Consider the following 27,769-nt stretch of genomic DNA (forward strand, 5'->3'; position numbering starts at 1 on the left):
ATAGACGTTGGCCATTTAAATAAATGTATTATTTAACCCTTTGTTGGTTCCATGTGAAGATGCGGAACCATTTATGGCCAATAAGAGATAAAATTCTATAGACAGCTGTAAAAATTCACATGAATAGTTTTTTCATTGCACGTCTAATAAGGGGTTAATAAACTTTTGGAACTATTTATGCGATACTTACATATCTTCCTGCGACGAAACTTTCATGTTCGACAGGGCTGTCAAATTGCTCGCATGCGCTATACTGATCTCAAACATCGCTTTAAAGGCCGGCTCGTCGAAGCACGGGAACGCCGCACGAGCTGACGTAGGCTCGAATTGTGTCACCCCTAGACTCCTGAAATGGAAAATATACATTTTTAGGCACTGGTCCCACCAAAAATCGGCGATAGAAAGGAACAAAAGATAGTCGCGCTCCCGTGTAAATGAAAGAGAGAGCAAGCGCTTGGGTCAATCCGTGGCAAGAGTACACTTTGAGAGTGAATTTTACAAGTTCATTGTTGCGGGTTTATTTTACAAAAGTTTTTAGTGGCGACTTGTTGCGGGTTTATCAATGTCACAGTTTTATTTTCTGAAACAAAATTGTATTTTAGTAAACGGAACAAATACTGATGATACAAGTCGAATTTGTTCGAACAACAAGGTCAAACATGTTACAAACAATATGTGTCATGTAGCTTTTATAAAATCGACTGTTGATTCAAATGATTCAAATGACAAGTAACTTGTAGAATCTACTAGTTACACTTAACAAAATCTAACTTGTTGTTTGAACCAAAGATCACGTAGCCGCAATTTTAACCAAAAAACTTTCTGAACGAACATGAAAACTGGTTGTTTTTTCTCTCCGTGTAACATGAGTCACGATTTTATGGCATGTTCCATTTATTCACGATTCACGATGCAAGTTCAAGTGATAATCGATCTCTAAATAAGTGTTACTTTCCCGATATATGCCTAGATCCTTTCATTTACAGCTGTAGTTCAAATAAACAATCAATGAAGTCGTGACTCACGTTACTTTTACGTGGATTTACCCGCTTTATAGACGACCTATAACTCGCTAGCGTCTTCGCGTCTCTTTTATTTACACGGGAGAACGCAAAACGCGAGAACTTAAAGTGTTACGGCCTAGCCACGACAATGGTCTAAGGCGTTTCGCGGCAGCGGCAAGCGGTAAGTCACAAAAACAAAAACGCAGCGCGCGCGAGGCATGCCACGACTCGCGCCGCTGTTCGAAATCGCGCGCGGGTTTCACGGGCCTACCCGCGGGAGCGGCGCGCGGGGCGGCGCGCGACTCGAACAACTGTAGTGCGCCGCGCCCGCACCGCCACGACATTGGAGCGGCGCGGCCGGCCTAGGCGGCTAGATGGGTCTAGCGATTCCACGCGAAACAAAATATTTTGTTTTTATTATGAGCGTCTTGAACCCGAAACCATTATTTACTAAAAAATTAAATGTACTTTCGCGTGTGTATTATGTAATAATGTTTTCAAACATATTTTTGTATAGTATTTATTGTATTTACTCTTAATTTTTTTCTGATTGGTTATTTATATTAAGTATCATTTAACTAGCCATAAAATAAATGTCCTGTTTTTAGTTATCACACATATTGTCTTTTACAAGACGTAATTGACTAATTAAAGCATTCTATGCACTTTAGAGTCATATTAGACAGTAAAAAACATGTTTTTAAATATGAAAGCGTCCTGGCCGCTCCTAGGCCCTGCCGCCGCTTCTAAAAGTACGTGGCATGGCTAGCGCCCGCGCGCGTTTCCCGCGCAGCCCAGCCGCCCCGCTCGCCGCCTTAGACCATTGTCGTGGCTAGGCCGTTATACGTGAGGTGTGCAATAAAAAGTTATGTATTGTATTACGTATATTGTATGATTGGTCACTACTTTAGAAAAAAAAACTTATTCTGTCAATGAAGAAAAAAATGTAGTTTATGCGTTTCAACTTTGAGGACTCTTTTTTTTTTTTATCCTACGTCGGTGGCAAACAAGCATACGGTCCGCCTGATGGAAAGCGGTCACCGTTAACTATGGACGCCTGCAACTCAAGGAGTGTCATGTGTGCCGTTGCCAACCCATTAGAAACTTGTTCCTACACTCCTTTTTGCTGTGTTACGTACACAGCAAAAAAGACAGTACAAGTTCTAAGGAGGGTTCGGATTCCCGACGACACAAAGGACAATAGACGGAACAAATTAGTTCCGTAGGTCCTTCCGTCACCAGCACACCGCACCCTCGTTGAGCTCTGGCAGCCTTACACACCGGCAGGAACACAACACTATGAGTAGGGTCTAGTGCTAAAACTAGGGACTAGTGTGAGAAACGAGATTTTTTTCAATGTAGTGACGATTCATGACGTATACTATTTCATTTACACGAGATCTACCTATGTGTTGTCTACTTTCTGTTTTATGTTCTAATATCTTAGTTTACGAGTCTTTAATGTCTATTAGGTATACTAACCATTATGGACCATTGTTTTCTTAAATAATAAATACATTTGTACGTTTTATTGTAATACGTAGTAACTCGTAGTAGTAGATAAGTTATAGTCTCCATTCGCTTTTGCGTCACCGTTAGAATATTTTTTTTGATGACTCATTTCAAAACTTGGTTATCGTTGAAGAACCTCTAGAAGAATGTGGTTTATCATATCAAATAATCTTAAATTTTTCTCTAACATAGGTACACGAAAAACTACTGTTTTTCCAAAGGTTAAATACCATATCTATAGATATATTCGCATAACAATAAATATGATTAAGTAATATTAGAGAATTCCAAAAGAATGATGTCATAACTTACATTTATGAAGTCAAGCTCATGAATATCGTGATTTTCTCAATTTTCAACAGTAATATTGACTTATTGAACAGTCAAAACACACATTTATTGATGTTTTATCTCTGTTTTAATTACGGCCATTTATGTTTTGATTCATCTCAGATAAGGACCAGTACAACATAAAACATTCATATCAATTAAATTCAAACACTATTGTTAAATGCTGGGATTGTAGCTTCAGCCTATATATTTCTCTCCTACTTATTGGTAGGTATTTATCTTTGAAAGAATTGAAATGAAGCGCGGTTCCAGGGGAGGTCATGGGGTCATGACCCCCACCTGGGGCCTAGGTTGGCTATACAAATTGACCATGTGACCCCCTTTCACTAAAGTTATCCATACTTATAATATTATAAATGGGAAAGTGTGTGTCTGTTTGTTTGTCCGTCTTTCACGGCAAAACGGAGCGACGAATTGACGTGATTTTTCAAGTGGAGATAGTTGAAGGGATGGAGAGTGACATAGGCTATTTTTTGCCTCTTTCTAACGCGAGCGAAGCCGCGGGCAAAAGCTAGTATATTTCTATTTGCAATCCTATGTCTGGGTCCGGTACTTACTTTAAATTGTTTAAAAAAAATTCAAATGGTTTTTGTAATTTAGGCATTGATCCCACCGCGAGCTAGTGCTTTTTGTGTTGTTGTTGTTGAATGTCCTAAGGCACCCCATAGGTGCATAGGGCCTCCACAAGATCCTTCCACACCTTTCTATCTTGAGCCACCGCCTTGGCCTTGTTCCAGCTCAAGCTTTTTGTGAGCTTTTTGTGTAATATCTTTTTTGGCTTTATGTAGTAAGGGACTAGCTAGCTTACAATATAAAATAAAATAAAAAACTAACCTGGTTTGGCCGTCACTGCTGGTATAAGTGCTCTTATAGAAGCCAGTCATCGCATCTGAGATCTTCCCTTCAAAGTTCAGCTCCAAAACATAGTCCACATCGGGTTTCAGCGATGAAGCCAATTTTATAATCAGTCTGTCTCCGGAGCCTTGTGTGATGGACAAAATCTGTATGTTCCTCGCACTGCTGTGAGTGACATGAGTGTTCATGTTAATGACCGTATTGTAAACGGTGTTGTTAGGAATCGGGATCTCTGGTGGTGGTGTTGTAGTTTCGTTTGCAGGTGCATCGTTGACAGTTTCATTTACATTTGTGTTTAATTTTATGTGTGTGGTTTCATTGGTTAACTGTAGTGTTTCGTTAGGTTTCTGAGCTTCAACTTCTTTTATCGTTACATTTAGAGTATTCGCAACAGTGGTAGCAGCTGTAGGGTTCTCTGATACAGTCTCATTAGCAGGAGTAGCGGGTTCTGCAGGTTCTTCCCGTTTCTTTCTGTGTAGCGTCGGAATTTCCTGGTAAGTTTGTTCTGTGAGCTTGGCTTTATCATTAATGCTTAAACCTTTTGAGTGTATGATGATTTCCTTAACATTGCTCTTAGCTTTTATAGTTATGTACACTTCTCCTTTGAAGTTTGCATTGTCAAGGTCCGTTCTCAGTTTCAAGCGGTAGAAGCTGGGGACTACGGCCGAGGGAAGGCGGAGGTCGGGAGACGGTGGTCCACTGTGACCAAATGGTTCAGCTTCATTCCAGAAGTCATCAGTGCTGACTGATTGTGACAACTGTAATAGCAAATGTGATTATTGAAGTTTTTACAAACATTTATAATTTATACATTTTGCATAGAATTGTGTACCGTGACAATGGTATAATAATAGAACTAATGTATTGTCACGGTATAGCAACGGTTGAAATTGAGAGATTTTAATCATGAGTAAAAAATATTTGTAAATATCTTAAAGTTTTAGAAAACAAGGTTGCATTATTAAACTGTTGATTTGCAGTTCATACAGCTTGTTAACAGCATGCTAATTATATTTCAAAAGGTTTAAATTTTAAATTGATGCGATATCGACGAAAGCTTTCACCTAGAATCTAAATGTTTAGAACAGAAGAGGTGGCCATTAAATAAACATAATTTTACAATATAAACAGTGGTAAAGTTGAAATAACATATAAAATGTAAACAAGTAACTGTTATTTTATGCACTTTAGCGAGTAAATCAACTTACGATTTCGTTTCCAATAATAAATCTGGAGTTTAATAAAACTAAGACGATACACACTTTTAAGCACATTTTTACTTAACAATTAAGATAATATCACAGAAAATAAATGCACGATAGAAACACAAGATTAAAGCTTACTAAAATAGTTTCATTTTTAATTAATTTGCTTAATATTGACTAATAAATTAAATAGTTTTTCAAAATGACGCGATTTCCGCGCAGGTTGTCATCTCAGGGAACTGTCATTATGACGTAATATTTTTTTAAAAGCTCGAGCTAAGCTTTGGCGATTTAAACTAAACTGCCAGCCGTGAATTGTGATGGACAAGTTAAAACTGCCGGAATCTATCGCACAGATAATTTTGTTTGTATAATTATTTTTATAAGTAATTACTTTGTTTGATAATGTGTCTTCAACTATTTATGGTTCTGTTGAATCTGTAGTCAAACTCAAAACTTTGCTTTTGTGACTCAGACATTTCCGTCTTATGGTCAGACTATAGTTAGTCTGGCTGATGTGAACAGTTGATGCACAGGCTGTACCACCTACATTGCCATCAGATTTATCGGAGTCGCCTCTAACGTCAAGGCGTAAGGGTGCGATTTTAATTTTTTTTGTGAGATAAGTAGCAAACGAGTAGACAAGTCGCCAGATGGTAAGCGATCACTGCCACCCACGGTCACCCAAAACACCAGAAAGGTTGGAGGACTTGGAGGTGCATATCAGTCGTCAAAGATGAACGCCTACGCTCTTTTCTTGAAGGTTACAATTATGTTTTTGAGCAACTCCATCGCTCCGTTCGCCCGCGTAATAAAAGTATTCTTATTGAAACGTTTACAAAAAATAAGATTTTCATTTGGATCCGTAGGTTTCTTTGTAGGTACATCTGTCCGCGATTATTTCGATTAAGGTAAAGCGGGGCAATTCTCGACTGGGGGGCCATTGTAACTGATCTATTTGCTGTACGGTCAGCCAAGAAAGTGATTTACCACTTTTCGACTCTATTGATCGAAAAGTGGTAAACCACTTTTTTGGCTGACTGTACCTTACACATATTACTATTGTTTTAAAAGAAATTCTTGCAAGGATTGTAGAATTGTTACACAGCGACCACAGCGTAGGTAGTAGGTACGAATATGTATGTATTTTACCTATATACATATTTATACTGGGGAAACTTCATACAACCCACATAGCCAGTATCTCGACGCTATGGTCGGTAAGGTAAAAAGTACTTCCTTGCATTATCGCTTACAATTTTTTCCATTTTGCTTATACTTATTGCAAACGTAAACATATAAAAGGCAAGCAAACAACGATCTTCTTACAGCACATTGAATGTAAAAGTTATTACGGATGCAGGATACTCGCCGATGCCTACTTACTAATCCCTTCCTATTTACTGAGCCACCTGCATATTACACTGCCTAGATATCGATTGCCGACGGATTATTCCGACCCCAATGTCCCGTCCCTGTCCTCGTCTATCCCCGTCCCCATCCCCTATTCCTATCCCTATTTCTATCCCTATCCTTATCTATACCTATCCCTATCCCTATACCTATCCCTATCCCTATCCCTATCCCTATCCCTCTCCCTCTCCCTATCCCTATCCCTATCCCTATCCTTTCCCTATCCCTGTCCCTTCCCTATCCCTATACGTATCCCTATCCCTATCCCTATCCCTATCCCTATCCCTATCCCTATCCCTGTCCCTATCCCTGTCCCTATCCCTGTCCCTATCCCTAACCCTATCCCGTTCCTGTCCCTGTCCCTGTCCTTGCCCCTGTCAAATTATTACGCTAGGAGATGAACTTTGAAAAATCCTTTCTTAGTGCTCCTCTAAGGAACTTCCGTGTCAATTTTAAATCTCTTGAACCAGAAGTAAAGATAAAAACTAAACCTATACTTATGGCCATTTTGGATATTTGAACCCCATTGCACAACAACAGGGGAGAAAGTTTCATTTCCACCTCATTAGATTTTAGAATCGTTGTATTTATCGTGATCAGCGACCCGATACACCATAAAAACGATACCCATATTGTGTTTTTGACTTTACCCCCTTTGGACCCCTTTAGGGGTCAAATTTTCAAAAAACCTGAAACATGTATTTAGTCATATGTCATTAGGAATCCTCCTGTGAAGTTTCGAATAAAATAGTCAAACTAATCTTGTTTCCCCGTACAAACTTTGAACCCCCATTTCACCCTTTTAAGAGGTGAATTTTGAAAAATCCTTGGCGTAGAGGAGCACCTCTACGCCATATAAGGAACCTATGTGCCAGATTTGAAATTTCTAGGACCAGCGGTTTCGGCTGTGTGTTGATATATTATGTCAGTTAGTCAGTTTCTTCATTTATATAGTTTTTGATATTTAAACCCCATTGCACTACAACAGGGGAGAAGGTATTTCACTTCCGCCTCGTTAGATTTTAAAAACGTTGTATTTATCGTGATCAGCGACCCAATAAACCGTAAAAACGATACCCATAATAGTTTTTTGACTTTATCACCCCCTTTTCACCCTTTTAGGGGTTAAATTTTCAAAAAACCTGAAACACGTCTTTAGTCATATGTTTTTAGGATTCCTCCTGTGAAGTTTCGAATAAAACAGTGAAACTAACATTGTTTCCCCATACAAACTTTGAACCCCCATTTGACCCCCTTAGGAGGCGAATTTTGAAAAATCCTTTCTTAATGCTCCTCTACACTATATAAGGAACCTACGTGCCAAATTTGACATCTCTAGGACCAGCAGTTTCGGCTGTGCGTTGATATGTCAGTCAGTCAGTCAATATCTTTTATATATTTAGATGACGTTGACGGCGACTGTACTTTCGCTCTTCTTAAAATATGAGCGATAAAAAAATCGATCTTACTTTTTTAGTGGTAGGCTCTCAGGCATGACCACGGAACCCTTAACTAAGCCATTAACCTGACACGGTCTTGACCCATTATCTTCAAAGTTCTGAACCAATTTAAGCAAACGATAAGAACTTAAGATAACAAAATGAGACCGTTCTTACCTTAAAGTATGTAATAAAGTACACTATTACGCCGACCAGGATCGCGACTAGGAATGCACAGATTATGAGAGAGACGCAAATACAGGTAGTGACGAAGATGCCTCCCTTTCTTTCATATTGGATGTTGTCTTGGTTGTGGGATTCGAAGGCTAGGAACTGATTGCGGCTGTTTGACAGGCTCATGGCGGCGAATCATTCTGTGAACAGACACGAATATTTGTTAAATAAATGTTTGATAGATAAGGAAGAACTTGAAGAAGGCAGACGGACAACCTGGACGGAAAATCTGGCAAAAAGGCACCAAATTTGAAGAATGACTATTGAGTTAAAATTTGTTAAGCTCGGAAAATTTATAAAAAATAGGAATAAAAAAATAATGAATTTTGCCCTTTTTTAACCGCCTTCCAAATCTCAAAGGAAGGGGTTATCAAGTCGTCTGTAAGTTTTTTTTTTTTTTTTTTAATGTTTGTTCCTCGATATCTCCGTCGTTACTAGACCGATTTTGAAAATTTTTTTTGATTGATGGTATATGCATACAGATTGGTCCCATATTTCTCAGAACCCAGTTCTGATGATGGGATCCTGGAGAAATCGAGGGAACTCCTCAAATCTGAAAGGCATACATATGGTGATTTTTGTGTTTTTAAAGGAACTGCATGCATTTACGTACGGAACAGTGACATTTGGTGCAGTGGAATTGCTGATGATGGTCAGAACGGAACTCCTCAAATCTGAACGGCACACTTATAGTGACTTTGGTATTTTTATAAGAACAGCATGCACTTACGTCCAGAACAGTGATATTTGGTGCAGTGGAATTGCTGATGATGGTCAGAACGGAACTCCTCAAATCTGAACGGCACACTTATAGTGACTTTGGTATTTTTATAAGAACAGCATGCACTTACGTCCAGAACAGTGACATTTGGTGCAGTGGAACTGCTGATGAAGAGTGAGCCGCCCCTGGTTAGAGTTCCGTTCTGATAATCATTCTACTACTACTTACTTACTTCAGAATCATCCAGATTTCAAAATTGGTTCAGAAATGACGGAGATATCGAATAACAAACATTAAAAAATATACAGACGAATTGATAACATAATCCAACATTTGAAAGTATTTATTTATCACCAGAACCCCAAAGGAAGGCGGTTTTTTTTTTCTTAAAAATTATTTTGTGACAAATCTGTTTGACCGACTATAATTTTCGTTTCAGTAGGTATTAACCTTTTTCGTATACATTCTCAAGGTGGCTAACTGGCCATCAAGACATGTCGCCTTTTGACATACCTACTGACGAATGACGTAGTAAAAAATATCGCTAAACAGACACATAATTTAAGATTAAATTATATTTGGAAATAATGGTGACGAGGACAGACCTGGACCATCACGCGAGGTAAGAATAGAATTATTTACATACATTAAAATATCCAATACATCGTCGCCAACAAACCGTTATGGACCCACACACACTTTTGCTCAAAAGTCACATCAGTACACATAACAAATTTTATCAGAAGATTTAGATTCAGAGTAGCTTTATTCTGTTCTGGGCCACATTAGTGGATTTTCTGTAGGTAGAAGACTAAGTACATAAGTTAGTGTAGTTAGGTTTATAATCTCCGGGTAGCAATGCAATGTATTTTAGCTTGAAAATTCCTACGCAAGCAGGACATACATCAGGGTAATTTAGATAAATAAGGATAAAATCCGACATTGAGATGAGCGGGATTTCCGTCCACGTACCTAACGTACCGACTTTCCTACAGGAATCTCCGCAAACAGTGATTGTGATATTTTTAGGCTTCTCTTTCAGAAGTTAGAACGGCAGGACCGTGTGGTACCTATGGGGATATGTTACCCTGAGAATAATTCATGATCCTTCTGCAGAGTATGTGTTCAAGCCAGATCGGTTCAGTGGTTCAAGATCTGTTTGTTGTGAGGTATTAGTACCTACACATAATAGCAGATTAACGACGTGCCATACTATCTACCATTGAAATACTTTCCCAAGTATACACTCAGATATACCTAGTAGAAAGAGGCGCAAAACTGAGTTAAATTTGCCGCTTTTTTAAAAGAGTAGGTAGTTAGACACTGTCAGTGTCAGACACACTACTTTCGATGCAGATGGGGCAGCAATTGCGGGTGGGCAGTGATTTTAGAAAGTTTTCAATCAAAATCAAAATAATTTATTCAAAAATAGACACGTCGTCTTTTAGAAAATATTTAAAATTGAAAATACAATTGATATACCTAATTCTAAGTTCTAACTAAAGTTCTCTAAATAAGCCGCTTTTACAGTAAATATAAAAAGAAAATACAAAAAAAAGTCGTAAATGTTACAACTATAGATAAAATGTATATCAGTGTAAATACATCATTATTTTGATCGTCTGACTAGGCAGTAGTTATTTAAATACATTTATTTTGAGTCCAGTAATTTCTCAAAAATAAATGCATGCGACGTTTACGCTAATATCTATCCTTCTTTAAGGCCGCAGTCCAATCATTTGCTCATCACATCGAGGAAACGGGCATTACGCGACTCACACATTATCTTTATTTCGTAATATTGCCCGCAATTTGCATGAGCAACCGTTTACGTTACTACTATGTATGTTACTTACCATATATGTAAATTGCGGATAGTTCAACATTTTTGGAATTTACACTGGAAACCTTCGGGAATCGTGTCACATAGGTACTTGAAAATTTGGCCCCTTGCCACCGCGACCGAATGGCCTAGTGGTTCAGGCATTCGTCGCGAAAACGGAGGACGCTTGTTCAAATCCAGCTTTGGATACTTGGAAAGTTTGATTTTTTTTACTTTGTTTTGACATTTATTTCAGTTTATAGTTTAATTATAGTAGTGTGACTACTACAAAATAAAAATAAAAATATGTTCTATGAAGATAATTTAATTTGTTCTAATAGTAGTTAAAATTTTAGGAAAAAATTACAGAAGTCTTTAAATTTGTACCTAATTATTTCTCCTTAAAAAATTCACAAAATTTAGTGTTCCCGCGTGCCGTTGCACGTGAGTTACCCATCGTTCTCTTTTAAAGATGTGGGTAAATGCATATGTGTGATATGTGAAAAGGACCAATGCTTTAATTACTTCTATATTAAATATTATATTGATGACACACGTTGATAAAAATACTACCTGTTATTTCCTTATATTGCATTAAATCATTGAATTATAAATGAATTATGTACCTACTCATCAATATATTTCATCAATATTCATCATATCAGGAATTTGGCAGCTGAAACTTGAGCAGTTTCATGTGTTCTGCCTATCCTGTTTGGGAATACTAGCGTGAGAAAATGTATGTACCTATTAAGTAGGTATTAACTGTACTAAGTTAGCTATACCTAACGAAATATGTATAGATTTCCTTTGTAATAATGTTTACGATTTGCGGGCTGTTGTAGACGATTGTACTACACGCGGGTAGACTAAACAGACTGTTCAAGTGTTCATCTCTTTTATGTACCTACGCCTGTCTATGTGGTATTGGTGAAAGTCATAAATATTGGTTTGGTCAACAGACAATCTTACAAAAATCTGTGGGATTCGAACCTAGAACAGTAACAGCTTAGCAGGCAGGGTCACTAGTTCATTACCGACTGGGCGAGATATCATCAAAATTATTCGTTTATTGTCCAGGATTTCAGTCTGTCATGTGTCTACTAGTTTTTTTGTCCTGCGGTACCTCCATGCTTGCAGTAATCGGACAATCGAAGGCGAAATAGGTAGTCGAGGAGAGGAGAGGATGTAGGGCATTTCGGCTTTTGTTTTTTCTATTTGAAGGAGGGGCCTATATGCGTAACACACCACGACTTTTCCACAATGTACCATTACCTCCCTTCCATAAGGGACCAACTGTCGGTTAACCATCTGGCAACGGCCTATCAGTTAGAAGGAGAGAGATAGAGATAGAGAGAGAGAGAGAGAGTAGTGGTTCTCCAGGAGTATCCAAAAAAAATCGCTGGATGAGGATCGCACGATAGCGTTGTGATGTGACGGAGACCCTTGAGGTCAAATGAAGAGAACAATACACATTAGATTTTCAACTGAAGTGACATAAAGGCACGCGTTTGCCATAAATCTCATCATCATTATATTCATTATTTTATAAAATATCTTAGTTTACCAATCTTTTTTTCGTTATGCCTCTGTAAGATACATTTATTATTTCAATACTCAATGAAACCTAATATTTTTTTCATATCATTGATATGCATCTCCGATTCACCTATTGAAATACAGGTTTTTACTTGAACGAATTCAATCTTACACATGCGTAACTACAAAGATGAAAGACAGTATCATATACACATTTGTACGGCACTGAATACCTTTTATCTCTAAACTGTTTTCAGATCAGGTCTTTTAAAAAAGGTTTTATTTACATTACAGGGCCGCTATGCAATTTATAAAGGCTATGATTCTTATTATAAAAACTTTAAAGTCTAATAATTATAAATACTCGTGAAATGAGACCAATACAACACATGTGTCGTTTTTATAGTGGGTACGTGTGTGACCAATGTGCACCGATAAGCTGCGATTAGTCGAGTATTTCCAATCACGAGTATTTTCATAGAAATGTTGATCTCATGTTTGGTAGATGCGTCAACCATGTGTATATCTGTCAAGCAATTGGTCTAGTCAGCCAGTAATATAAACAAATAAATAAATATTGGACACGTTACACAAATCAAATATCAACCTATAGCCCCAAACCCAAACTAAGCAAAGCTTGATGTACTATGCGTGCTAGTCCATAATATACTTACTTATTTAGATAAATACATATTTTACGTGGAAGGTATTTATGACTTAGCAACAAATATCTGCGCTTATCACACAAATAAATGCCCTTAGCCCTTACCGGGATTCGAACCCGGGACCGCGGTTAAGCAGGCAGGGTCACTACGCGCTAGGCCAGACCGGTCGTATAAAGTTAAAGACCCTTTGTCTTTTTAAATAGGTAAAAGGTACTTACAAGATAGATATAAAAGGAGCTGACTATCACTGTCTGTTATTTGGTCCTATCTCTTTCTTTTAAGTAACTTAAAGGCCGTGGCGAGTTGTGTATTTTTCTAACGTTCAATAACACTTTTTATCCTGAGCCAAAAAAAGGTGTTGCACTCCAAATCAGCTGAGATGTATATTATGGTGCCCTTTTTTGGGAGCGAGATATAAGACACAGAAAAGAAAATTGGAACTTCTTTGAAACAAGAATTTTGGTTTTTATTCCAAAGCCTCTCTTTCGTCAGTTGCGTGTACCCATTTGTTCTGGCTCGTTTCAGATTTCACGAGAAGGTTTTGTGTGGTGTTTTATTGCACTTGCTAATAAGTTAAAGTTATTAATGTTTTCGTGCCTCTGACAATTTCGTAAATAAGTTACGAATCAGACAGATTTTATAGTAAGGAAAAAATGTATCGCTAACCTGTAGGTCGCATCTAACCAATTTTAATAATCTATTTAATAATGGCTATCGAAATGCAACAGGCAGTAGGCGTAAAAAAGAAATTAAAATATTTATAATATGCTCAGGTACTTTTATAGTGGTAGCATGAGATTTGAAGCGCTGGCTGAATTGATGTGTGCACAAAATAGTCAAGTGTGTGATTTAAACACTTTCGCTCAACTGTCCAAAAGTTTCTGGACAAAGAAAACAGGAAGCATAAATATATGGCTACCGCAAGACGGGCGAGGGTCTGGCAGGCCCAGGCGGAAATGGCGGGACGACCTGGACGTGTATATCGCTCATACGAGACGAGTGGAAATCGAAGGGGGCCTATGCCCAACAGTGGGACAGTGGACACAGTATAGGCTTTGAATAATAAAAAGACATGAAAGTTGTTTGTGACCTACAGTTATGGTATTTGATTTTATAGTACCTACTGGTATTTCATTGATGAACACAGTATAAAAGCCGTGATGGAACTTATATTTTTGCCAGTATTGCCAATATGAGGAGATGGATAACGAACGGGAAATTAAATTTCATGTTCGTAATACAAAGATAACGGGCTATATTTATTTGTAGCGGTTGTATTTAACGCAAATAAACGTAAAATCCATGTAGGTACAGGTAAATACGAAAGAATTGTTGCAATTATGAAGGTTTTCTTGGTTTCGCCATTTTATAAGCTTAGGCATGATCAATAAAATGAATGTGATATAATTATGATTAGCTTTAACAAATATATAACTGTAAGCGTCGCATATATATTTTGTTGATACTATTACTTAAACAAAAAAAGTTTGCGGTGTTAAAAACGTAACGTAAATAGTACCTAGTATATATTTCCTATTTATTTATCTATCTTTACCTACAGTTAGGTCACACACCATTAAGTTTTAGGCAGAAAGAGGTAATACTGATATATGCTCATCTTCAGCCACTTTATTAGGGTAACCTACACGGCCACAACCTTAATAAAACTTAAAAAAAAAGCAAAATGCTTACCAACCACTATTCCAAAAGGCAGCTTCATCAAAAACACTGGCAGGCAACACAAAACACTATAAAAAGGAACTTAAAAAAATAAAATTTCAAATTTAGAACCGTCCTTATGTCACAAGCGGTGCATACCCCGTTCTACGCGAATATGAAAACTCGCACGGTATTTCACGTTTCACGCAATTTTATAATGAACCGTTGCACTTCTTACGAACGTTCCTCTTCACGCTTAAATCCGTTGGCCGCGGAGGGGAGGCATAGGTCTGGTAACGTTGGCGGAAAGGAAATTCTACCTACACCAATGACGATTTCGACCTTGCCGTAAATGTCTGGTTTTAAAGACAACCTGCATGTTAATAACATATTTCTATAGCGCATTGTGGTATTGTTTATCGACTGTGTACAGAAATTTGATACCATTCATCGTAAATATTAACAGATGTGAGTGATTCATCCGGCCAGTACGGCACAATTAGATCGGTGTTTAAATTGTGTCAATTAATTTTCAGGCATTACAATGACTAACTGTGTCAAAGCGGTGGTCGCGGAAGTCGTGGCTTCAAATCCGGAAGCCGTGGCTTCAAAAAAAAAACATTTTTTTTTTAAATTGTAAAACCTATTTTAATTTAATTTTGATATTTACTTCTAGTTTTTCTGGTGCATGAAAACACGCACCGTGCGTGGGCAAGAAAACATCAATGAATAACTTTAACGGGTGTATGCCGTGTATTCTGAGAGCCCGCGATCCGTAGGTGCGTTAGTGCGTTTTCACATTATCCGATCCGATATCGGATGTCGGATCGATATCCCATACATTACAGGTGCCATCTTGGATTTTTTCTATTGAAACCTTTCCGACATCCGATATCGGATCGGATTATGTGAAAACGGCCTTACTTTCTTTAAGATGGGGCTACGGTATTTTTTGATCGTCGCATCAGTTGGAAATACCGCATTTCGAATTTCAAATTTGTCTTTTTTACAGAAAGCTCTAGTGTCAACTCCGGTTTCGAAGATCAAATCAGTTTTTTTTTTGAGAAAATTTGTATTTTGTTAATTCTTGGCGAGAAAATCTTAGACCCCTCATGAAATTTAAGATGGCAAATGTTTGGCGATAAATGAAGCCAGAACAAAACGAGGTTTCGTATAATTCCTTTAGCGCCTTGTTATTAAATAAAGATTTGTTTGATGTTTTGTTATGACCCTATTGGCTATTAAAAATAGTCAGGCGCTTAAATCATTTTCATCACAGCTAGACAGCTACATAACAGCTCTGCAGCAGGCGGACATTTGTAATATTTTATTTTATCGTGGTATTAATAATAATTCCGAGGTATACCTACAATAGAAAATATATCATAATTGATGTCGAAGGTTCTCAGCCACGAAATGGTGCTCCAACACTGGCTGTTATAAATGTTATCCACCGTTTTTTTTTGTTTTCCGTTAAATTCGACACGTCGTTAGGTTCATTATCAGGAACCACCCTGTATATCACTTTTAGTTAAATTCGCAAATAACCTAACCACAAAATTACAATTTTGAAAAAAACCCCGACCATGTCGACTTGAAACATGGCTAAGAACACTCCCGACTTACTCAGCTATCAGACAAAAAAAAATCCAAATCGGTTCATCAGTTCGGGAGCTACGATGCCACAGACAGACACACACACAGACACGTCAAACTTATAACACCCCGTCGTTTTTGCGTCGGGGGTTAACAAAAATAATTTTTATAACGCAAAAAACATACATAATGACAACCGGTCTGGCTCAGTCGATAGTGACCCTGCCTGCTGAGCCACGGTCCTGGGTTCGAATCCCGGTAAGGGCATTTATTTGTGTCATGAGCACAGATATTTGTTCCTGAGTCATGGATGTTTTCTATGTATATAAGTATGTATTTATCTATTTAAGTATAAAAGTATTCTTATTGAAACGTTTACAAAAAAATAAGATTTTCATTTGGATCCGTAGGATTCTTTGTAGGTACATCTGTCCGCGATTATTTCGATTAAGGTAAAGCGGGGCAATTCTCGACTGGGGGCCATTGTAACTGATCTATTTGCTGTACGGTCAGCCAAGAACCTTACACTGCTTTTTGGCTGACTGTACCTTACACATATTACTATTGTTTTAAAAGAAATTCTTGCAATGATTGTAGAATTGTTACACAGCGACCACAGCGTAGGTAGTAGGTACGAATATGTATGTATTTTACCTATATAAATATTTATACTGGGGAAACTTCATACAACCCACATAGCCAGTATCTCGACGCTATGGTCGGTAGGGTAAAAAGTACTTCCTTGCATTATCGCTTACAATTTTTTCCATTTTGCTTATGCTTATTGCAAATGTAAACATATAAAAGGCAAGCAAACAACGATCTTCTTACAGCACATTGAATATAATAGTTATCACGGATGCAGGATACTCGCCGATGCCTACTTACTAATCCCTTCCCGCTGAGCCACCTGCATTTTACACTGCCTAGATAGCGATTGCCGACCGAAATAATTTCCGACCCCAATCCCTATTCTTATCCCCGTCCCTATCTCTATCCTTGTCCCCGTCCCCATCCCCGTCCCGTCCCTGTCCCCGTCCCTCCCCTATCCCTATCCCCGTCCCCGTCCCCTATTTTTATCCCTATCCCTATCCCTATCCCTATCCCTATCCCTGTCCCTGTCCCTGTCCCTGTCCCTGTCCCTGTCCCTGTCCCTGTCCCTGTCCCTGTCCCTGTCCCTGTCCCTGTCCCTGTCCCTGTCCCTGTCCCTGTCCCTGTCCCTGTCCCTGTCCCTGTCCCTGTCCCTGTCCCTGTCCCTGTCCCTGTCCCTGTCCCTGTCCCTGTCCCTGTCCCTGTCAAATTATCATGCTAGGAGGTGAACTTTGAAAAATCCTTTCTTAGTGCTCCTCTTATGGCTATGTTGGATATTTTAACCCTATTGCACTACAACAGGGGGTAAAATTTCTTTTCCACCTCATTAGATTTTAAAATCGTTGTATTTATCGTGCTCAGCGACCCGATAAACCATAAAAACGATACCCATATTGTGTTTTTGGCTTTACCCCCTTTGCACCCCTTTAGGGGTCATATTTTCAAAAAACCTGAAACATGTATTTAGTCATATGTCTTTAGGAATCCTCCTGTGAAGTTTCGTATAAAATAGTCAAACTAATCTTGTTTCCCCATACAAACTTTGAACCCCCATTTGAGCCCCTTAGGAGGCGAATTTAAAAAAATCCTTTCTTAGTGCTCCTCTACACTATATAAGGAACCTACGTGCCAAATTTGACATCTCTATAACCAGCGGTTTCGGCTGTGCGTTGATATGTCAGTCAGTCAGTCAATATCTTCTTTTATATATATTTTTGATATTTAAACCCCATTGCACCACAACAGGGGAGAAGGTATTACACTTCCGCCTCGTTAGATTTTAAAAACGTTGTATTTATCGTGATCAGCGACCCGATAAACCATAAAAACGATACCCATATTGATTTTTTGACTTTATCACCCCCTTTTCACCCTTTTAGGGGTTAAATTTTCAAAAAACCTGAAACACGTATTCAGTCATATGTCTTAAGGAATCTTCCTGTGAAGTTTCGAATAAAATAGTCAAACTAATCTTGTTTCCCCATACAAACTTTGAACCCCCATTTGACCCCCTTAGGAGGTGAATTTTGGAAAATCCTTTCTTAGTGCTCCTCTACACTACATAAGGAACCTACATGCCAAATTTGAAATCTCTAGGACCAGCGGTTTTGGCTGTGCGTTGATATGTCAGTCAGTCAGTCAATATCTTCTTTTATATATATTTTTGATATTTAAACCCCATTGCACCACAACAGGGGAGAAGGTATTTCACTTCCGCCTCGTTATATTTTAAAAACGTTGTATTTATCGTGATCAGCGACCCGATAAACCATAAAAACGATACCCATATTGATTTTTTGACTTTATCACCCCCTTTTCACCCTTTTAGGGGTTAAATTTTCAAAAAACCTGAAACACGTATTCAGTCATATGTCTTAAGGAATCTTCCTGTGAAGTTTCGAATAAAATAGTCAAACTAATCTTGTTTCCCCATACAAACTTTGAACCCCCATTTGACCCCCTTAGGAGGTGAATTTTGGAAAATCCTTTCTTAGTGCTCCTCTACACTACATAAGGAACCTACATGCCAAATTTGAAATCTCTAGGACCAGCGGTTTCGGCTGTGCGTTGATATGTCAGTCAGTCAGTCAGTCAGTCAGTCAGTCAGTCAGCTTCTTCTTTTATATATTTAGATGTATATCGTCGCTTAGCACCCATAGTACATGCTTTGCTTAGTTTGGGGCTAAGTTGATCTGTGTAAGGTGTCCCCAATATTTATTTATTTATTATTTTTATTTGTAAGTAATAAATGAATTTTATTAGTGTCTCCCCTTACATTCAAGTTAGTGTCAAGTGATTGACGGCACATGTCAAAACAAATAATAACATTAGAAATTGGTAAAGGCTGTCACACACGTGTTCAGTAATTATTTTAATTTTTTTAATAACTCGATAACCGTCAAAGTTAAGACGCTTACTTCTTAGAGAAGTTAATAAGATTTGATCTAAAGAACCTTCCCTTAAAGTTAACGGAATTTAATAAAAACAGGGTGTATAACCGTGTTTTATGTTTGTTTTTCAATAATTTGAGAAAATAGCAATGTAAAAAATTTAGTGGTCACTTGACAAAATGTTTTTGAGGTTATGTTAAGAAGTTTAACTTCTTCTGCGCAGAGGGACTTCACGCACTGTTTTTAGGGTTCCGTAGTCAACTAGGAACCCTTATAGTTTCGCCATGTCTGTCTGTCCGTCCGTCCGTCCGTCCGTCCGCGGATAATCTCAGTAACCGTTAGCACTAGAAAGCTGAAATTTGGTATCAATATGTATTTCAATCACGCCGACAAAGTGCAGAAATAAAAAATGGAAAAAAATGTTTTATTAGGGTACCCCCCCTACATGTAAAGTGGGGGCTGATATTTTTTTTCATTCCAAGCCCAACGTGTGATATATTGTTGGATAGGTATTTAAAAATGAATAAGGGTTTACTAAAATAGTTTTTTGATAATATTAGTATTTTCGGAAATAATCGCTCCTAAAGGAAAAAAAAGTGCGTCCCCCCCCTCTAACTTTTGAACCGTATGTTTAAAAAATATGAAAAAAATCACAAAAGTAGAACTTTATAAAGACTTTCTAGGAAAATTATTTTCAACTTGATACGTTCAGTAGTTTTTGAGAAAAATACGGAAAACTACGGAACCCTACACTGAGCGTGGCCCGACACGCTCTTGGCCGGTTTTTTTAATTTATTTATGTTAAACTTTATTGCACATAAAAAAAGTACAATTGGCGGACATAATGCCTTTAGCAATTATGTGTTGAACAGTTTCAGATTCGGCGCCATAGTCACCTCTGCCGCCTCTGCCGGCTTAGCCGTAATGACAATCATTTGACGCTAGATCGAACCGCAGTCTGGCTCTGTCGCGCCAATATGGAAGAGTGATAAAGATAGATAGAGATATGTTACTCTATAGCCAGTGATGTACAAAATGGTTTTAAAAAAGCAATTAAATACAAAATGCAAAATACTTTTCAGATTTACTATTTCAAATGCAAAATACCAAATACTTTTGAGTTTTGTATTTCAAATGCTAAATGCAAAATAGGTATTTTCAAAATACTTTTTGAAAATAAAATACCTTTTGACTAAATCTCAGATATTTTTATTTATTTTCGGTATTAATAATCATGAGAAATAGAGTCACAATGCCGAACAAAGACGTCTAATAACATGGCACCTAATGAAAGTAACAAAGACGTCTAATAACATGGCACCTAATGAAAGTAACATAACAGAATTTATTGATCGCCTACTATTTTTAGGTATTAATATACCTATTATACCTACTCACTTAAATAATGTAAAAAAACTAGACTAACGAAAAGAGAGCCATAGCCATGGAGCCCCATTTTGTTGATTGTGCATCTAGTTCTTATATTTCATACCTATATCACCTAAATGCTCTTTATTTATTTTCATTCTATAGCTTAGGATTTTTACAATAGGAATAATAACTCAACACTTAAAAGTAGGTAGGTAATTAAATCAAAATCAGTCATTAGTACTCAGCACCAGCAGTCCAGCAAACAATAAATCCGTTAAATCGTCGGCGACAGTGGCGTCGCTTTCCATAGATAATATCGTTTTCGTTCGACGTTGACAGTGTCAAATTGACACTAGTCAGTTAGGCGCGCATGGCTAGCAGGCGCCTCTATCGGTCAAATTCGGCAATACAAGCGTCATTTGTTCACATTTTGTTTGACTGGTAATGTTGGCTAAACTTAATTTAATCATAAAGTATTTTGCATTTTGAAATGCATATTCAAAATGCAAAATACATCTCAAAAAGTATTTCAAATAAAATACAAAATGTTTTTTACTAAAAGGCATTTAAATGCAAAATACAAAATAGGTATTTTGCATTTTGTATTTGCATTTTAAATAGAATTATTTCAAATAAATCGCATCTCTGTCTATAGCATACCTAAACGTGACGGAAAATGAGATTCATTGTATGGAGAAAGTGAACAGGGCCTCCAAACGCATAGAAATATCCCAAACGGTTAATACCAATAATGACATACAATTTCCGCGACGTTATTATAAAATAACCAGAGATCGGATTTTTGTGCGTCATCTCATACTAAAAGTCATTAAAATGACGTAAGTCACTAAGAATGTCGCAAATCCGTCCGATCTCTGAAAATAACACATTAAAAACTTGGTAATGTCTTATAGCTTTAAAATAAATGGATCAATCGATTTTTATAGGAGGATACTAATCCGGAACCTTATTATTCTCTTGCTTACCCACTTTACCGAGTAAATAATCATAGTGCTATCTCATTTACTCCCATAGAAATAGACAGTGTGCGCAATTTCGGTATGTCCGCCGCTTAATGAAAACATTGTTTCTGCTACCAGATGTGACCTCTTACATCAAATCCCTTCTATTCCCCTCAAGCACTTTCAATAACCAAAACTGTACAAAAATATTTTCACAGTACATGTCTGCTTTTCGACTAGACATTATAGTCTCCGATAGTTCTTGCTCAGCAATGTACTACAAACAGGTTACGAATTTCGCAGAACAAAGTCAGCAATATATCGTGCTCTGAGCAATGGGAAATGATATTGTTACCATAATCATTCTGACCCTATCTTATTACGGAATCCGCATCCATAGCAAATTATTTTAGGGTCGTCGGGATTTTAATCGAATCGTACATAATCGCGGGTCTCGATTGACTAGGCAGCGATAAATTACAGGTTTTCATTTACTTTTGCTGATAAATAAAATACGGCCTTTTTAGGTCTGCTTTGCCAGCAAAAATTGTTTTGTGGTGTTGACCTTTTCTCATGATTTAATAGGTAAGAGATATAAAACTATGGAAACGGATTAAATCGCGTATAATGAATCCAGTAGTACCACAGAATATATGATAGTACAAGTACAGAAGGCCCACTGCTTTGATGTTCACGAAATGCCGCCTTTTTAAATACCTACAAAGTTCTTACAAAGAAACGAGCCGCACGTGCGCGGCGTCCGGTGATAGGGTTACCAATGGATCCAAACGAATTAATACTCACATAAAATGTTATACTATTATATTCAAGTCTTGGGTATTTTCTAGTTATATAATTATACTGTCTTTATATATTTTTGTTCAAGTTCCAACATCACAAGCCTTATTGAACTTTTCCGTGGGAAGTAGATCTGTGTAAGAATGTCTTATGGTTTGGAATGGTCTATCTTATTTAATATATGTCTATTTAAGTAAGTATTATTAGCCATTCCACACGCGGACATCGCTTAAAAAACCTGACGACGTAAAGTAACAATAGAAAGTGCGAACGTGCATTCCGTGAGAACGCGCGCCACCCCTGAGTAGTGAGTAGGCCGCGAACTCGCGGCCGCCAGGATGTACTTGTAGCGCGGCGATAGAATCACGGAGTGAGCCGCCCCTGGTAGTACATCTGATAATGGAACAAGCACGACGAAGGCTGTGAGGCATTTGTGTTGTATGGTGTTGGACATTTGCAGTTTGTTTCTTTGTCAATTTTGTGTAGATTAATTGGTTAATTATTTTTTAACAGAGTAATGGTAAAATTTTTTGAATATTGTATAACTGGCTTTATTAATAGTGTGTGAACCTGCCTTAGAAATCTATATTATTTGTGGTCATGGTTCGTTAATATTTCTTGTAAGTGGGTAGCTTTTGCACATTTTAATTTTTCCTCAGTCACCCGTTGACCACGAACGCTGTAAAGAGTTCGAAACGTCGGGATGTATTTTAAATTCATTATACGCGATTTAATCCGTTTCCATAGTTTTATTTCATGAGTAACTATCGCGGTAACCGAAGACAATATTAGGTAAGAGATAATCGAAATGTAACATTAAATATAGAAATATAGGTATGTAATAACGAAACCAAAGACACTGCCAGCTACAAGTAGCTACCGACATAAAGGCGTTGATCGTCGGACCAGTGGAGGGCCATCGTAAAAGAGCCGGATTACCCACGCGCTGGTTCAGCACAAGCGGCCATACATCGGAGCGAGACACAGCGATGGGACTTTTCATTCGCACGTATGGCTGCCGCTCACCGCTGTCGCGCTTAGACCAATGTCGTGGCCGGGCCGTTAGGAAGGCAAAAGATCGGCCTGAGTGGAGGTCACTGCGACGTACAGCGTCGTATGGTGGTCACGACCCTCAGTCTCCTGCGGGCCGATTTTTGAGTCTCACGCGTTCGAATTCAGAAAATTGTCCCTGAAAATAATATGCAAGTCACCGGTAACCAGTGATAAAATACCGTATGCGAGATTCAAAAATCGCCCTCCTGGGGGGTTACCATGACGTACTAAAGACGTTCAGTTTAGGTTGAGAGAAAGGGACACAGCTATAGCAGTTACATAGCTCCGTCCCTCTCTCTCAACCTAAACTGAACGGCTTTAGCACGTCATGGTAACCCTCCTGTGCTGACACTGACTCCTTGAAAATACAAAGGAAAACATTTCACACCAGATCTTTAGGTATATTGCTGCCCTGCCTTAATATGTCACCACTTGTATCAAATCCTTACATATTCTGAGATAGTAAGGTACAGCGGGGCAAATCTCGACTGGGGGCAATTGTAACTAATCCATTTTTTCCATTACACTACTAGCTTTTGCCCGCGGCTTCGCTCGCGTTAGAAAGAGACAAAAAGTAGCCTATGTCACTTTTCATCCCTTCAACTATATCCACTTAAAAAATCACGTAAATTCATCGCTCCGTTTTGCCGTGAAAGACAGACAAACAAACAGACACATACACTTTCCCATTTATAATATTAGTATGGATGTTGATGAGTTCTACATGTATCCACTGAACACGCCTACCATATATAACATGGACCAGTTACATTTGCCCCCCAGTCGAGATTTGCTCGCTATACCTTAGGTGTATCTGGTTAACTGATGTCACTGGATTTTACCAGAGCAGCTTAAACAGTGAGCTCTGGATTTAAACGAGCGTAAATAGAATCGTATCTCTAATCGCGCTTGCGTATTTTTTATTTATTTGGCTCGACAAAGCAAGTTACAGACATTAATCGAAAAATACATTACAATTTTACTAAAGTACTGAGAAATGCCATTCGTGCACAGATAGTATTTAATTTAAGTAAACAATATGCGCTAGGGAGGTGGATAGTCTTCTTTTATACTAGGTACTTACATCAATTATGGAAAAGCACTGAAAACTTATACATATTACACGAGGTAACTTAAAGCTAAACTAAACTAAGTAGATATCTATCATAGACATATCATGTTCTAATTGCGTTATTGACTAGACATAGAACCAGCTTATGGATTATCGCTTTCGTTTTATTTTTAAAGGAGGGTCGGAGAATATGTCATAGTCGGATATTCAATAACCGGGTATTGTATGAACGACACATTCTGGTAACGGGATTATAGAATGAGGTATTGTTTTTATAAATTTGAAGTTGGAATAGTTTGGGTGAGGGATTTCGAGATTTGTAACGAGTGATGAAGTTGAGAAGAGAAAGAAGGGAAGGACAGTCAATTTGGGAGTGCGATAGGAGGCAAACGAGCAGACAGGTCGCCTGATGGTAAGCGATCACTGCCGCCCATGGACACCAGAAACACTAGAGGAGTTGGAGGTGCATTGCCGGCCTTTAAGATGGGTGTACGCTCTTTTCTTGAAGATTTGAAGGTCGTATTGGTCCGGAAATACCGCAGGCGACAATTCATTTCACAGTTATTATTTATTCCAGATTTACAGGATATTGAAAGATGAACCACTTTGATACCTAAATTGCTAGTGTGTGGACAACGCTTTGCAGTTTGCTCTCTACAGAGGGAGTTTTCTATGCCCCTCTAGAAAACATAGTATTGTGATACAGGAGATCGATTTTTGAATTTCGAATGCATGAATTCGCCGTTCGAAAGACTGTGGAAAACGGCGGAATTCTTTTTGAAATCTAGTGGTACTGACCACTCGTTTTCAACGAAAATGGAGATATTATTCAACGAAATTAACGAAATCGAATGGTCGACGTTCAAAAATCTCTGAACGACGGTACACATACAATCACGCCTGTATCCCATAAAGAGGTAGGCAGAGCAAATGAAACTACTAAGTTTAATTGTGTAGTATTAACACAGTTAAACTGTGGAATGAACCGTCGCCTGCGGTATTTCCGGACCGATACGACCTTCATCATCATCCTCCTTGCGTTATTCCGGCATTTGCCACGGCTCATGGGAGCCTGGTGTCCGCTATGGTAACTAATCCCAAGATTTGGCGTAGGCACTACTTTTACGAAAGCGACTGCCTTCTGACCTTCCAATACGAAGGGTAACTAGGCCTTATTGGAATCAGTCCGGTTTCTTCACAATGTTTTCTTCACCGAAAAGCGACTGGCAAATATCAAATGACTTTTCGCACATAAGTTCCGAAAAACTCATTGGTACGAGCCGGGGTTCGAACCCGCGACCTCCGGATCGAAAGTCGCACGCTCTTACCGCTAGGCCACCAGCGCTTTTACGACGACGGCCTTCAAACCTTCAAGAAAAGAGCGTACACCCATCTTAAAGATCGGCAACGCACCTCCCAACCCTTCTGGTGTTTCGGGGGTCCATGGGCGGCAGTGATCGCTTACGTTGCCAGCCCATCGCCACTACAATTGAACCGCTTCAGGAAAGGGGGGTGGTGAAATTCTTAACCCGTCACCACACAGGGACGGGGGTTCAGCAATGTGTTTAAAGGTTTTTGGCAGCCACTGTTATTCTGTCACAGCTTGAAGAAATCCCTGCCACCCTGACGTCACTACCCGTGTTGACACCGCTAAACAAGATTACAATCAACGCGCCAATCTCAGGAATGAGTGACATCCTGCCGAGGGGCCGCGGGCAGCCAGTGCGCCGTCGGCTTTACACGTAAGTACACCTGGATTTTTATAAACAGGACTTAACTACTTATTTAATAATTGATTAAAAAAACAGTCTCACTTACTGATGTGCAGGTTGCAGAAAGTTTCCAAAAAATGTAAATTTTCTTTTCTTTGAAATTTCAGGAAAATTTCACAAGAAATATAGGAAATTTAACCCTTAAATGTATATATGGTGATGTATATATGCATCATATATTTGATGGCCTATGACTCAATATGTAGCTAACCAACATCACATTTATAAAGCAGTATTTACTATTATTTAATAAATAATTAAATATATTATATAATATAATGATTTACTATTTATTATTTAAGGATAAAGATGAAATGGCGGAAAAGTGTGAAAAAACAGGATGATGGCGATTTTTAGTATGTGATTAAGGCAGTTTTTTTCGGAGTTAGTAATTAGTTTATGTTTTAACATTTTATCATGGGGGTTTCACAAATTGTGTACCTTTCTAATAGTAGTAAAACTTTACAAATAAAACTTACCAATAATTATATATTTATATAAATACGTTTTAGCCTATTTAACTTCTATTCTAACACTGATTTAGTATTAAAATCGGTATTAAATATTTTTTTTTTATTTTTTCCAAGAGTCAGAAAACCTTTGTCTATCACATATATTAATACCTCGTTAAAAGAAAAATTAATGCATTTAAGGGTTAAATTTCAGAACTGGAAAGTTTCAATCTCTATACAAAAATGGGGAATGTTTATTTTTTTTCCTACGTGGGAAGTTTCGCCCTTCGGCACATCAGTGTCTACACTATAAGGGTTCCTTTTGCACCTTTTTGGCACGGATCCCTTATTAAAAGAGCAATGCAAATGAACTGTTCTTAATAAGATTGTTTGCCAGACATATGGTAAATGGACCGACTTGGTACTAATTAACTAAAATTTATTTAATTGGTAACATACGAGCAAAAGTACATTTAAAATATAACTGCAAATATAAATGCAAAATTCGAGGTAAATAAGGTTCTTTCAATGCACACATTCTAAGTGTTAAATGAAATAGTCATTCTCGGTTTTATTATTCTTTAGAAAAAAGTGCAAACTGTTTTAAGCTGGAATGATTGCTTACCCGGACGATTGTGTAGTATATTCAGTATCCACAGCAGTGAATGCAACTACACAAAGTACCTGACATCCATCAATACCTATAGGTAACACAAGCCTTATAAACCTGCTAGCTGTGGGATTCAACTGATTGTCTCGTATCGTATTTATTTAGTCGTCTCGTCCCTTGACTTTAGCACCTAAGGTTAAGAAACAACAGTAAATGTGATGAAAGGGAGCCTATTCCTGCCAACAAACTGTTCTACAGTTTGGCGGAAAGTTTTATGTAAAAACTGTTTCACTTTTATTGAATAAATATTTTTTTTTTTTTTTACAATGGGTAGTAAAACAACTGGCAATATGCTGATTGTGTAGCTACAAAGCCTACAAATTATATTTTTCATTAAATTTTGCTTGTATGACATTGTACCTATTTTGCAGAAGATACATTTTTCAAAATCCCCACCCAACGTGGTCATATTACTTTTTTGACTGCCTGCATTTTGTCAGATCGTCAAAATTCCTTATTTTGACAACATACCGCTTTTAACATATAAATAAAACATCGAATGCATGTGTATTGCTGTTTTTCAAAAGTTTTGTTGGTAAGTAACTAATTTTGACCTCTACCAATGTTATATGGAATGAGAACGAGTTAAAACTACGGACCACATAGAAACGTGGGCAGGATAG

General features: G+C 37.9%; 2 protein-coding genes across 4 annotated transcripts in view; one reads left to right on the forward strand and one right to left on the reverse strand.

The window, feature by feature from the left end:
• Nucleotides 1-14,790, reverse strand: part of LOC125224932 (aminopeptidase N-like) — a 34,906-nt gene extending 20,116 nt beyond the window's left edge. The window contains exons 1-4 of one of the 3 annotated variants that reach the window (XM_048128450.1): nt 14,457-14,790; nt 7,957-8,153; nt 3,702-4,480; nt 191-346 (exon numbers count right to left, since the gene is read on the reverse strand). In XM_048128450.1, the coding sequence (XP_047984407.1) occupies nt 191-346; nt 3,702-4,480; nt 7,957-8,139 (1,118 nt within the window). In that variant the 5' untranslated portion in view covers nt 8,140-8,153; nt 14,457-14,790. Of the gene's footprint in view, nt 1-190; nt 347-3,701; nt 4,481-4,930; nt 5,236-7,956; nt 8,154-14,452 lie in introns of those variants that run through there. The other 2 variants (XM_048128449.1, XM_048128451.1) reach the window with 2 other exon arrangements.
• An 11,080-nt stretch (nt 14,791-25,870) lies between these two features.
• LOC125224933 (aminopeptidase N) overlaps nt 25,871-27,769 on the forward strand; it is a 60,970-nt gene continuing 59,071 nt past the window's right edge. Inside the window, 1 exon segment of the mRNA XM_048128452.1 lies at nt 25,871-25,994. The gene's annotated coding sequence lies outside the window, so the exon portion shown is untranslated.

Source organism: Leguminivora glycinivorella, chromosome 3 (genome assembly GCF_023078275.1).
Source record: "Leguminivora glycinivorella isolate SPB_JAAS2020 chromosome 3, LegGlyc_1.1, whole genome shotgun sequence".
In the NCBI taxonomy this organism is placed as follows: domain Eukaryota; kingdom Metazoa; phylum Arthropoda; class Insecta; order Lepidoptera; family Tortricidae; genus Leguminivora; species Leguminivora glycinivorella.